Source organism: Hyperolius riggenbachi, chromosome 6 (assembly GCF_040937935.1).
Source record: "Hyperolius riggenbachi isolate aHypRig1 chromosome 6, aHypRig1.pri, whole genome shotgun sequence".
NCBI classification, from domain to species: domain Eukaryota; kingdom Metazoa; phylum Chordata; class Amphibia; order Anura; family Hyperoliidae; genus Hyperolius; species Hyperolius riggenbachi.
Window position 1 is genome coordinate 349892136 of NC_090651.1, and position 13132 is coordinate 349905267.

Here is a 13132-nt window from a genome sequence, read left to right on the forward strand (position 1 = left end):
GAGATAAGCCAGTGCTGGAAAATAATGGTGTGCACACAAAATATTGACACTTTGGACAGAATTTTCACATTCTTCAAACCACTTTTGCTGCTAGTGGTTTGGACATTAATGGTTGTGTGTTGTTATTTTGATGGGACAGATTTACAATTGCATCAGTGCGACATATCTTCAGTGTTGTCCCTTGAAAAGATATAATAAATATTTACATAAATGTGAGAGGTGTACTCCCCTGTGTGACATATTATAAATAAGACACCCGCCCCTTTTCCCCTCCTTCAGCTTGCTTCATCGAAGACCCCTGATAATAAGGAGATATATGCAGGGCTGGATTTGTACTCTTTACCGCCCAAGGCTACTGGCACCAGCCACCTCCCTTCAGTATAGGTAGCCAGATGACCCCTCCCCCCTTCCCTGCAGTATAGGTAGTCAGATGACCCCTCCCCCCCTTTCCCTCCAGTATAGGTAGTCAGATGACCCCTCCCCCCCTTCCCTGCAGTATAGGTAGTCAGATGACCCCTCCCCCCTTCCCTGCAGTATAGGTAGTCAGATGACCCCTCCCCCCTTCCCTGCAGTATAGGTAGTCAGATGACCACTCCCCCCTTCCCTGCAGTATAGGTAGCCAGATGGCCCCTCCCTCTTTCCCTCCAGTATAGGTAGCCAGATGACCCCTACCCCCCTTCCCTCTAGTATAGGTAGCCAGATGACACCCCCCCCCCCCCCCCCAGTATAGGTAGCCATATGACCCCCTCCCCCTTTCCCTCCAGTATAGGTAGCCAGATGACTCCTTTAATCCCTTCTTTTCCCACCCCCCTTTCAGTATAGATAGCCAGCTCGCCTTCACACTGCAGCAGCCATCAGTGTCGCTCATTTCTCAACTTGTCTCCAGTGCAGAACTTCCTCTTTCTTTCTGTCTCCAATGCTGACCAAGTCCATAGCCACTGGCCACAAAGCAGTTGTGCACAGAGAGCAAGGTGGCCGCTGCACAGGCAGCTAGCAGCAGAGTACCGCGGTCAGGCGCTCGCCTGATCTCACTGCATTGCAGCATTTGCAAGCTTGCAAATGCTGCATCAGTTTAGCGAACTGCTTTGGTGCCCTTGCTCCTGTGGTGCCCTAGGCCATGGCCTAGGTGTCCTTAAAGTGAACCTCCAGACTAAAAATTGACTCGGCACTGAACAGGCCTGGTGTTTCTTTAACAGTTTCACAGCATCAGAACTTTGTTTCTCTTATACAAGCCTCATTTTTAGCTGCACAGAAGAAAACTGCCCGGGCAGTTTTCCCCTTATGCTGTGCAAAGCATGATGGGATTTCTGATGTTGTTCTTGTTCTGCTGTTTTGGTGCATTTTATTTTTATTTTTTTTACATTTTGAATTTGACATTTGAAGCCTAGTGTGTGCAGCTGGGAGGGGTTATCAGGACACAGGACAGTGGGAACTGTGTCTCATGCTCCTTGTCACCTCCTTTCAACCAAAAAGATGGCTGCCCCCATGACAAAGATGGCAGCCCCCATGAATCACAAACATTTGCCTGTTCTTTTAAAACAGGGTGGGTAAAAGATTATATTACCTATCTATTCTAATTAACATAACTAATGTAACTTAATAACAGTATGTTTGTTTAGGCTGAAGTTACCCTTTAACCTAAATCCAGCCCTGCTGACATCACAGGAAGTGTGCGCAGATCTCCACAACGAGAACACAGCCGGCAAAAATAAATATAATTACAGAACTTTTCACTTTTTTCCCACACTACAAACATTGGTATTTTTTCATGTATTTGTCTAAATGAGTAAAATGAGGTTCACTTCTGGTGACAGGTAATATGACAGGAAGTGAGGTGGGCTTTCTCGTCTCCTCAGAGTTCCACTTTATATAATGCTGGTTGCCCCACCTGCTATTCATTCCAGAAGCTTCTGATACCCAGACAGGAAGTCCTGTGACCAGACTATTGCTTTATGTTGTTTTAAAATGCTGTTCCACTGGTGTGCCAAAAAACGAATTGATTCAGAGCAGGACAGAGATTGCTTAAGGGCCCATTCACACTTGCAAAACCCTATCGCTTTTAATAGCGCTTTGCTCTGGTGATTATTTTTTGCTTAGTTTAGCGCTTCTATAGCACTAAAACGCAATCCCCGGGAAATCGCCTGAAAATTATGCAGGCTAAACGTTTGCATTTGGTGATTTGCGTTAATCGTCAGCGAGTAACGCAAATCGCCCAAGTGAGAACTAGCCCATAGGATATTATTGCAATCGCGCTTAAGCGTTTTGCTGATATCGCTGCTGCGATGGCTGCAAGGAGACATCAGTCATTCAGAGCCTCCGAAGTTAGCCTGTGCTCTACACATACATCTAGTGACTTGGCGGCCGATCCACCATCAGATTCAATAATAATTATTATTAAATCAGATGAAAATCGCTGCTGCCAAGTGCATACCTGATCGATGTTGCGACCAGTTTCGGGCTGAGCATGTCAATCGGAGATGCTGTAAGATGTCAACCTGTCGTGGCCGATTGTGTGTGCGGCGGTAACAGCAAGCGATATCGGGATGAATGCAACGAAACCCCCGGCGCTTCTTCCCCAGTGTATAAATGTACATGTAAGTGTGTATTCATACATTCCCTGTCTTATGCAGCCGTGCCCGTCCATCTCCCGCATCCGATGCTCTTTCATTAGCCGTGTACACACCGCCGGCGTGGCGCATGTGTGACATCACACACATGCCGCGTGCTATATGCCAGCAGACGGACTACACAAGACAGGTGATGTATAAACATACACGTGCATTTATACACTGGGGAAGCAGCGCCGGGGGTTTCGTCGTGTTCGTCGCTCGTCCCGCTATCGCTTGCCGTTACCGGCGCAATCCCGATCGAGTAAATAGGCCCTACATGCAGCATGTCCAGTCGATACATGCAGCCAATTTCGACCCGAGATTGGTCGCATCGTCGATTGGGCACGCACTTGGCGGCACAGATTTACATCCGATTATAGCAAGCGGCGCGCTTGTGATGGCGCGTGTATAGGGCTATGGGGGGAATATTCAAATACAATAACAACAAAATTTAGATTCATTTTTTTTATTAATTCGGAAATACACATTAAATAAAAATAAATAACAGTAACAAAGAGCAGATACGGCAAAATTTTACAGACTGTAATTTACAGATTATTTACAAGCGGACCTGTCGTGTTCCACATCTGTCCGATAACTTTTCAATAGTTAAGGATTCCATGCGGAGTTCTGGGTGGTTACACCCCCCTCCCCGACAGAGAGCAATGTATAGAATTCTTATATCTTGGGTCGGCCCCCCTGGACAGATAACAATGTATAGAACTATTACATCCGGCGTCGGCCCCCCGGACACTGCAAAACCAAGATACGGGGACCTTATTGTTCTGTCCACTGAACCCCCCAGACCCTGCCTCGCTCCCCATTAACATTCCATCAAAAAAAAAAAACGAGTGAACAACAATTTAAGCGGCCCTGGGTTTTTTAGTTTTTTTTTTTTTTATATTTTCTGTAGATTCAATGTTTATATAGAATCTAATGAAAATATATATATATATACATACATACATACATACATACATACATACATACATACATACATACATACATACATACACACACATATATATATATATATATATATATATATATATATATATATATATATATATACATATATATATTTTTAAATGTCTTATTATGTCCCCCCTCTAACCCTGTACATCAAACATAATTATTTGCACAAAACAGCATTCATGTCATTCAACATTTACACCGTATATTTCCATCTAGTTCTCTCCCTAGAAGGAATGCTGGTTCCAGGGCGCAGGGCAGCCTGGCTTTACACCCAGGAACTAGCAATTCTCTCTGGACATTGTTCTTTGTAATCCTCACTCAATGAACAGTATCGTACATAATCATATGTCACACAAGCCTAGAGCAGCATCAGCCAGTGAGTAACTACAAGAGCCTGCTCCGACAACAGCCCATGCTGGGACTTGTAGTTCCTCAGCAGCTAAACAGCAACTCTATATCACAGAGCAACACAAGATAAAGTAATGACATAAGACAGTAACATACAGAGTGATGCCAGAACAGATGTTGGGTGCAGTTCTGTAGTCTGACCAAAAACAATGAAACTTGTGAGTTCAGTATTGTCAGTCTGTCATTGGCAGATCTCAAGTCCACCTCCAGCCATTGGCTTTCAGGGATCCAGGTGGCCTGGCATCTCATTGGCTGGTTAGGGCAAGGGGGGTGCCCCTGAGTTACCTTGTGAGATTGTCCCAGAAGCTGACTGAGCAGCACAGACAGTATTTGTTTCAGGTACAGCCTTACTGTAGATCGGAGAAGTGCTTCACTTGCGGCTCAGTTTGGGACCTTTTGGTAAGCTGAAGTAGACAAAGGTCAAAGAAGGTGGCAGGTGGGCTCCTTGCCCCCCCCCCCCCCCACTAGGCCCCAAGCACCTGCCTAGGTTGCCTGGTGGATCATCCTGTTATGGCTCAGTCGTGAAGCTTTCCCTGGTGAAGTTGGACAGGTTTATAGATACTGCATCCTGGGGGTGCTGGCCCGCACGTCAGAGCAATCGTCGTTGCACTGCTGCACCTTCCGCTGCTCCATCGGCAATTTATAGCTGTTGCAGTAGGTTTTTGGGCGTGGGCAGCCACAAGCACAGCTCCAGATCACGATCAGATCAATTCCGGAAAAAAGGATGAAGGCAATGCAGGGCCAGGCCACCATCAAGGCTTCTCCTATCTCAATCCTAACGGCTCCTTGGGTAAGGTTGGTACTATAGGATTTTTGGGTAATGTAGATGGTGACCCAGACGACGGAAATGTAAATAAGGACTAGGCTTATGAGATACAGGATTCCTGCAGTCAGCGTTAAGCAGTGTCTGTCCTGCTTGCTACAGCAGCAGCAGCTACAGCAACAGGAAGACACTATCCCAAGTATAGAACAGAAAAAGGCCAGAACCGTCAGGCCAAGTGCGAAGCACATAAAGACACGGCTGGCCTTGAGATCGGGGGTGAGGGACACTTGGGTGTTATAGGTAGTACAATGCATGGTCTCTTTGTACTGGTAGAGGCAGGTCAACCACAAACCGTCATAGCGGCTGAACCACGTCCCATCGATCCTTCCGGTCTCTATCACCAGTCCGTTGTTTTCCGCCAAGACCACAAGCCGCCATTGGACCATGAAGGTGATGACCCAAGTCAAGATCACCCCGATTCCCCCGAAGATGATCCCAAGGATGTGCATCAAAATGCAGCCCATGATTGTCAGCAGCAAGGCAGGAGAGCTTTCCTCGTACTAGTAGCTGTGACCTGCAATGTACTAATGTGCCAGACTGGATCCGAGGCGGCCAATTTATGAGAGGAGTCACGTGGAAGGATTATAAAAGGAATGAAATAATTATAGTCTGAGAGCATCAATGATCTCACACAATGCAAATCTACTCTGGCTCCAATCTGCATGCATAATGCCGGTGTTCTTTTACCTCTGGGACCTGTGGCAGCTCCAGACAATGGGGAGCGACGCCCGGAGTGGCCACATGGTCCGAACTACGAACGCGTGCCACGTGTCTGAGTCTACGCCGCCATCTAAACTCCAATCAGCTCATACAAATAAATCATGTGATCAGATCCAAATAATTCCTCCAGATATTGCCTGCGCATCTAAGTAACAAACTTTATGTTCACTAGTATTATTGTAAATGCTGAATATATTGCTCAGAAGCAATATGGAATATTGTCAAGAGAAAAATTAGACAAGATAGCAGTGTTAGGAAGAGAGAGAGAGAGAGAGAGAGAGGAATCTACCTGGCTATCTGGGGTTCTCTTTTGACAACTGTTGAACACAAAAGACAAGGCCATGTCTGGCTACATATCTGTAAGCAGTGGCTGCTTTGTGTAATGGTTAAGGGCTCTGCCTCTGACACAGAAGACCAGAGTTCAAATCTCGTCTCTGTCTGTTCAGTAAGCCAGCACCTATTCAGTAGAAGACCTTAGGCAAGTCTTCCTAACACTGCTACTGCCTATAGAGCGTGCCCTAGTGGCTGCAGCTCTGGTGCTTTGAGTCCGCCAGGAGAAAAGTGTGATATAAATGTTATTTGTCTTGTCTAATTTTTCTCTTGGATTGAGCATAAATGGTAAATGCTAGGCCACCTTCAGTTAGTACTGTTGTGGTACAGCGGTTAAGGTACTTGCCCACCACACAGTGAGACCTGGGTTCAATTCTCAGCTATGGTATGTAAACTGGCTTTTGAAATAATATAATTCTCTGGCAGATTAGACAGAGGGAGGAGGGAATAGGTAGAAGGGTAGGAGGACTAAAATAGGGGTTTATGTGAAATCTAGATTTTTGCCTGGGACTTTTGATGTGTATTTCACTCAATCATGTGTGCCTCCAGGTATTAGAGCCCTTGAAACATGTTTTCTATCATTTTTCTAGCCGTCAGAATTTTTTCTATTTTTCAAAGTTCACCTCCCCATTGAAGTCTATTGCGGTTCGCGAACTTTTTCGCGAACCGAACCTTTCGTGGAGGTTCGCGAACCGAAAATCTGAGGTTCGCGACATCTCTATTGATGAGATTTGCGGGATCGTAAGTCATTGAAAGGTAGTTCTCGATTGTCGATAAGCGCACTTTCTCCAGATAAGATCATAAAAGCCTATATTCTGATCGTCAAAAATCTGTATTCTGATCGACCATAGAATCGTTTCAGGTAGATTTTCCACATACTGTGTGATATTCTGTACCATTCTGTCTTATCTGATTAACCACTTAAGGACCTGGGGATTTTCTTCTGATCGGTGCTGCATGGACTCTCCAGCCCGCAGCACAGATCAGGATTATGCCAGGGCGATCAGACTTACCCCCTTTTTTCCCCACTAGGGGGATGTCCTGCTGGGGGGGTCTGATCGCCGCCGGCTTGCTGCGCTTTGCGAGGGGGGCTCTTCAAAGCCCCCCTCCGGAGCATTTCGGCGCTCTCTCCCTCCCTCTCCCTCCCCCTGTGAGCAGCGCAGGACGGATATCCGTCTTGCGCATTGTAGGATAGGCTTCAGCCTATCAAATGACGCCGATCCCCAGCCAATCAGAGGCCAGGGATCGCCCATCTGCTCTACGGCGCTGCTGCACAGCAGCGCCGTATGATGTTAACAGCGGGGATTTCTTCCGTGTTTACATTTTGCCGCCGAGCCGCGATCGGCGGCTCTCCGGCTGTACACGGAGACACCCTCCGTGAACTGACATGGAAAGGCCGCTCGATCGAGCGGCCGTTTCCATGGTAACCCACTTAAGACCTGCTGAGTGGTGTTAAACAGATTTGATTAAACGATAGCATCTGTGGAAACAGCTGTTTGTAGAAGCCTGTTTATTCAGCATTACAGAACTTTTCACTTTTTTTCCCACACTACAAACATGGTATTTTTTCATGTATTTGTCTAAATGAGTAAAATGAGGTTCCCTTCCGGTGACCGGTAATATGACAGGAAATAAGGTGGGCTTTCTCGTTTCCTCAGAGTTCCACTTTATATAATGCTGGTTACCCCACCTGCTATTCATGCCAGAAGCTTCTGATACCCAGACAGGAAGTCCGGTGACCAGACTATTGCTATATGTTGTTTTAAAATACTGTTCCATTGGTGTGCCAAAAAACGAATTGATTCAGAGCAGGACAGAGATTGCTTAAGGGCCCATTCACATTTGCAAATTGCAAAATGCTAGCGCTTTGCTCTGGCGATTTTTTTTGAGTTGAACACGAAAAAATTCGCCATTTACATTTTTTTTTTAGCAATCGCGTTTAGCGCTTCTATAGCACTAAAACGCAATCCCCAGGAAATCGCCTGAAAATTATGCAGGCTAAACGTTTGCGTTTGGACATTTGCGTTAATCGTCAGCGAGTAACGCAAATCGCCCAAGTGGGAATGGGCCCATAGCGCTTGAGCGTTTTGCCGAAATCGCCGCTGCCATGGCTGCAAGGAGACATCCATCATTCAGAGCCTCCGAAGTTAGACTGTGCTCTACACATACATCTAGTGACTTGGCGGCCGATCCACCATCAGATTCAATAATTATTATTGAATCAGATGAAAATCGCTGCTGCCAAGTGCATACCTGATCGATGTTGTGACCAGTTTAGGGCTGAGCATGTCAATCGGAGATGCTGTAAGATGTCAACCTGTCGTGGCCGATTGGGTGTGAGGCGGTAACAGCAAGCTATATCGGGATGAATGCAACGAAACCCCCGGCGCTTCTTTCCCAGTGTATAAATGTACATGTAAGTGTGTATTCATACATTACCTGTCTTATGCAGCCGTGCCCGTCCATCTCCCGCATCCGATGCTCTTTCATTAGCCGTGTACACACCGCCGGCGTGGCGCATGTGTGACATCACACACATGCCGCGTGCTATATGCCAGCAGACGGACTACACAAGACAGGTGATGTATAAACATACACGTGCATTTATACACTGGGGAAGCAGCGCCGGGGGTTTCGCGTGTTTGTCGCTCGTCCCGCTATCGCTCGCTGTTACCGACGCAATCCCGATCGAGTAAATAGGCTCTACATGCAGCATGTCCCATCGATTACATGCAGCCAATTTCAACCCGAGATTGGTCGCATTGTCGATTGGGCCCGCACTTGGTGGCACAGATTTTCATCCGATTATAGCAAGCGGCGTGCTTGTGATGGCGCGTGTATAGGGCTATGGGGGAAATATTCAAATACAATAACAACAAAATTTAGATTCATTTTTTTTATTAATCCGGAAATACACATTAAATAAAAATAAATAACAGTAACAAAGAGCAGATACAGCAAAACTTTACAGACTGTAATTTACAGATTATTTACAAGCGGACCTGTCGTGTTCCACATCTGTCCGATAACTTTTCAATAGTTAAGGATTCCATGCGGAGTTCTGGGTGGTTACACCCCCCTCCCCGACAGAGAGCAATGTATAGAATTCTTATATACTGCGTCGGCCCCCCTGGACAGAGAGCAATGTATAGAAGTATTACATCTGGCATCGGCCCCCCGGACGCTGCACCACCAAGATACGGGGCCTTATTGTTCTGCCCAGACTCTGCCTGGCTCCACATTAACATTCCATCAAAAACAAAAAAAATGATTGAACAACAATTTAAGTGGCCCTGGGTTTTGTAGTTTTTTTTTTTAAATATTTTCTGTAGATTCAATGTTTATATAGAATCTAATGAAAATATATATATATTTTTTAAAATGTCTTATTATGTCCCCCCTCTAACTCTGTACATCAAACATAATTATTTGCACAAAACAGCATTCGTGTCATTCAACATTTACACCGTATATTTCCATCTAGTTCTCTCCCTAGAAGGAATGCTGGTTCCAGGGCGCAGGGCAGCCTGGCTTTACACCCAGGAACTAGCAATTCTCTCTGGACATTGTTCTTTGTAATCCTCACTCAATGAACAGTATTGTACATAATCATATGTCACACAAGCCTAGAGCAACATCAGCCAGTGAGTAACTACAAGAGCCTGCTCCGACAACAGCCCATGCTGGGACTTGTAGTTCCTCAGCAGCTAAACAGCAACTCTATATCACAGAGCAACACAAGATAAAGTAATGACATAAGACAGTAACATACAGAGTGATGCCAGAACAGATGTTGGGTGCAGTTCTACAGTCTGACCAAAAACCTTGAAACTTGTGAGTTCAGTATTGTCAGTCTGTCACTGGCAGATCTCAAGTCCACCTCCAGCCATTGGCTTTCAGGGATCCAGGTGGCCTGGCATCTCATTGGCTGGTTAGGGCAAGGGGGGTGCCCCTGAGTTACCTTGTGAGATTGTCCCAGAAGCTGACTGAGCAGCACAGACAGTATTTGTTTCAGGTACAGCCTTACTGTAGATCGGAGAAGTGCTTCACTTGCGGCTCAGTTTGGGACCTCCTTGTGGTCCTTTTGGTAAGCTGAAGTAGACAAAGGTCAAAGAAGGTGGCAGGTGGGCTCCTTGCCCCCCCCCCCACTAGGCCCCAAGCACCTGCCTAGGTTGCCTGGTGGATGATCCTGTTATGGCTCAGTCGTGAAGCTTTCCCTGGTGAAGTCGGACAGGTTTATAGATACTGCATCCTGGGGGTGCTGGCCCGCATGTCAGAGCAATCGTCGTTGCACTGCTGCACCTTCCGTTGCTCCATCGGCAATTTATAGCTGTTGCAGTAGGTTTTTGGGCGTGGGCAGCCACAAGCACAGCTCCAGATCACGATCAGGTCAATTCCGGAAAAAAGGATGAAGGCAATGCAGGGCCAGGCCACCATCAAGGCTTCTCCTATCTCAATCCTAACGGCTCCTTGGGTAAGATTGGTACTATAGGATTTTTGGGTAATGTAGACGGTGACCCAGACGACGGAAATGAAAATAAGGACTAGGCTTATGAGATACAGGATTCCTGCAGTCAGCGTTAAGCAGTGTCTGTCCTGCTTGCTACAGCAGCAGCAGCTACAGCAACAGGAAGACACTATCCCAAGTATAGAACAGAAAAAGGCCAGAACCGTCAGGCCAAGTGCGAAGCACATAAAGACACGGCTGGCCTTGAGATCGGGGGTGAGGGACACTTGGGTGTTATAGGTAGTACAATGCATGGTCTCTTTGTACTGGTAGAGGCAGGTCAACCACAAACCGTCATAGCGGCTGAACCACGTCCCATCGATCCTTCCGGTCTCTATCACCAGTCCGTTGTTTTCCGCCAAGACCACAAGCCGCCATTGGACCATGAAGGTGATGACCCAAGTCAAGATCACCCCGATTCCCCCGAAGATGATCCCAAGGATGTGCATCAAAATGCAGCCCATGATTGTCAGCAGCAAGGCAGGAGAGCTTTCCTCGTACTAGTAGCTGTGACCTGCAATGTACTAATGTGCCAGACTGGATCCGAGGCGGCCAATTTATGAGAGGAGTCACGTGGAAGGATTATAAAGGAATGAAATAATTATAGTCTGAGGGCATCAATGATCTCACACAATGCAAATCTGCTCTGGCTCCAATCTGCATGCATAATGCCGGTGTTCTTTTACCTCTGGGACCTGTGGCAGCTCCAGACAATGGGGAGCGACGCCCGGAGTGGCCACATGGTCCGAACTACGAACGCATGCCACGTGTCTGAGTCTACGCCGCCATCTAACCTCCAATCAGCTCATACAAATAAATCATGTGATCAGATCCAAATAATTCCTCCAGATATTGCCTGCGCATCTAAGTAACAAACTTTATTTTCACTAGTATTATTGTAAATGCTGAATATATTGGTCAGAAGCAATATGGAATAAAGGTCCCCATTAAAGCGGACCTGAACTCAGAACTTCCTCTCTGCTCTAAATGATAAGCAACAGCATAATAACCTTTGCATAAAAACATTTCTTAGTTACAGTTGATACAAATCATGTAATAAATCTGCAGCGTGTCTAATTCCCACTTTTATGGAAGCAGACATAGGGTTAACATCCTGTGTTTACAAATTAGCTGCTCTGTCGTGGCAGCCAGCTGACACAGCTGAGAGATCAAATTACACTTGTGACTAGTTACAGATGAGGGGGAACTAGACAGGCTAAACTCTCTAAATACACACAAGGTGCATTTCTCTCTGTTTTCCTTCTGTCCTGTGCAAGAGTTCAGGTCCACTTTAACAATACAATATTTTTCCTCAGATCCAATCAATTGATAAGATTTGCGGGATCGTAAGTCATTGAAAGGTAGTTCTCGATTGTCGATAAGCGCACTTTCTCCAGATAAGATCATAAAAGCCTATATTCCGATCAGCAAAAATCTGTATTCTGATCGACCATAGAATGGTTTCAGGTAGATTTTCCACATACTGTGTGATATTCTGTACCATTCTATCTTATCTGATTAAACGATCGCATCTGTGGAAAATATTGTACATTTATGGTCACTTTAAAGGACTTAATATCGCTGTTTGTAGAAGCCTGTTTATGCAGCAGAGACAATCTGTACAACACAGCTGTATTTTATATACAGAATTATTACTGGTGAAGTTGCTGCAAAATATTCTTCTGTCCTCAAATCAAGAGAGAAAAATGACCACTCCCATATATTACCGTGGTGACGTAGTCACTCTAGTTTTGCAGCGCTGGGTCCATGGTTCAATTTCCAGCCAGGGCACTATCTGCATGGAGTTTGTATGTTCTGCCCTCGTCTGGGTGGGTTTCCTCCCACAGCCCAAAAACATACAGATAAATTCATTGGCTTCCCCCTAAATTGGCCCTAGACTACGATACATACACTACACGATAAAAACACATAGGACTATGGTAGGGATTAGATTGTGAGCCCCTCTGAGGGACACCTAACTGACAAGACAATATACGCTGTACAGCGCTGCGGAAGATGTCGGCGCTATATAAATACTAAATCATAATAATACTCTATACAAATTACCAAGGAATCTGTAGTTTGCATGATCGGATTGTACCGTGTGTGGCTATCGTTATCAATGCTGGAGACACAGCGATACAATACGATGCAGCTGGAATTGGCCACAGCGAGAAATTGTTTATTGTTATTGTTCCGTAGAACTCTCTGCTTGGACTTCTGTGCTCCAGAATCTCCGGAATTTCCCCTGCGGCAGGCATGTCTTGCATAATTAGTCTGAGGAATGTATAGATTGGTGGGCGGAGACTCGTCACTGCTTACACAGCAGAAGCGATTGTGACAAAGTGCGCTGGTTTTTTTTGGGGGGGGGGATAAAGGAATATTGCAAAAAAAAAAATCCTCAGACAAAAAAAGTCTCCTCAGCCTTGTTTAAAGTAAGAATTTTTTAGCACGTAAATAATTTGTCAGTTTGTTCTAACAATACCCTCGTTGGCATAAGCGTTGAGTAATTTGGGCGTTGGAATGCCACTCGCGCGTCGGTCTGACTAGTTGTCGCAGAACAGGTCGGTTACTCACCTGCCAGTCACCTAGAGATGTGACATATACACAGAACAATACAGATATCAGGATTGTAAGCATGAGGTGCACGTTACTCTCAGAGGTGGCATTGTTATGTATTCTTATTATTGCCCAACAACAGAGAGGGTGGAGGGCAATCTGAGGCACGTGGCACAGACAGCAAAGAATGTAAATCCTTGC

General features: G+C 45.8%; 2 protein-coding genes across 2 annotated transcripts; both read right to left on the reverse strand.

The window, feature by feature from the left end:
- Positions 1-4544: 4544 nt before the first annotated feature.
- LOC137522244 (claudin-8-like) lies at positions 4545-5279 on the reverse strand. Its single transcript, XM_068242275.1, has one exon. The coding sequence runs from the start codon at positions 5277-5279 to the stop codon at positions 4545-4547; it is 735 nt and encodes a 244-aa protein (XP_068098376.1).
- Positions 5280-10101: 4822 nt separating this feature from the next.
- On the reverse strand, positions 10102-10836 carry LOC137522245 (claudin-8-like). The gene has a single exon (XM_068242276.1). The coding sequence runs from the start codon at positions 10834-10836 to the stop codon at positions 10102-10104; it is 735 nt and encodes a 244-aa protein (XP_068098377.1).
- Positions 10837-13132: the final 2296 nt, after the last annotated feature.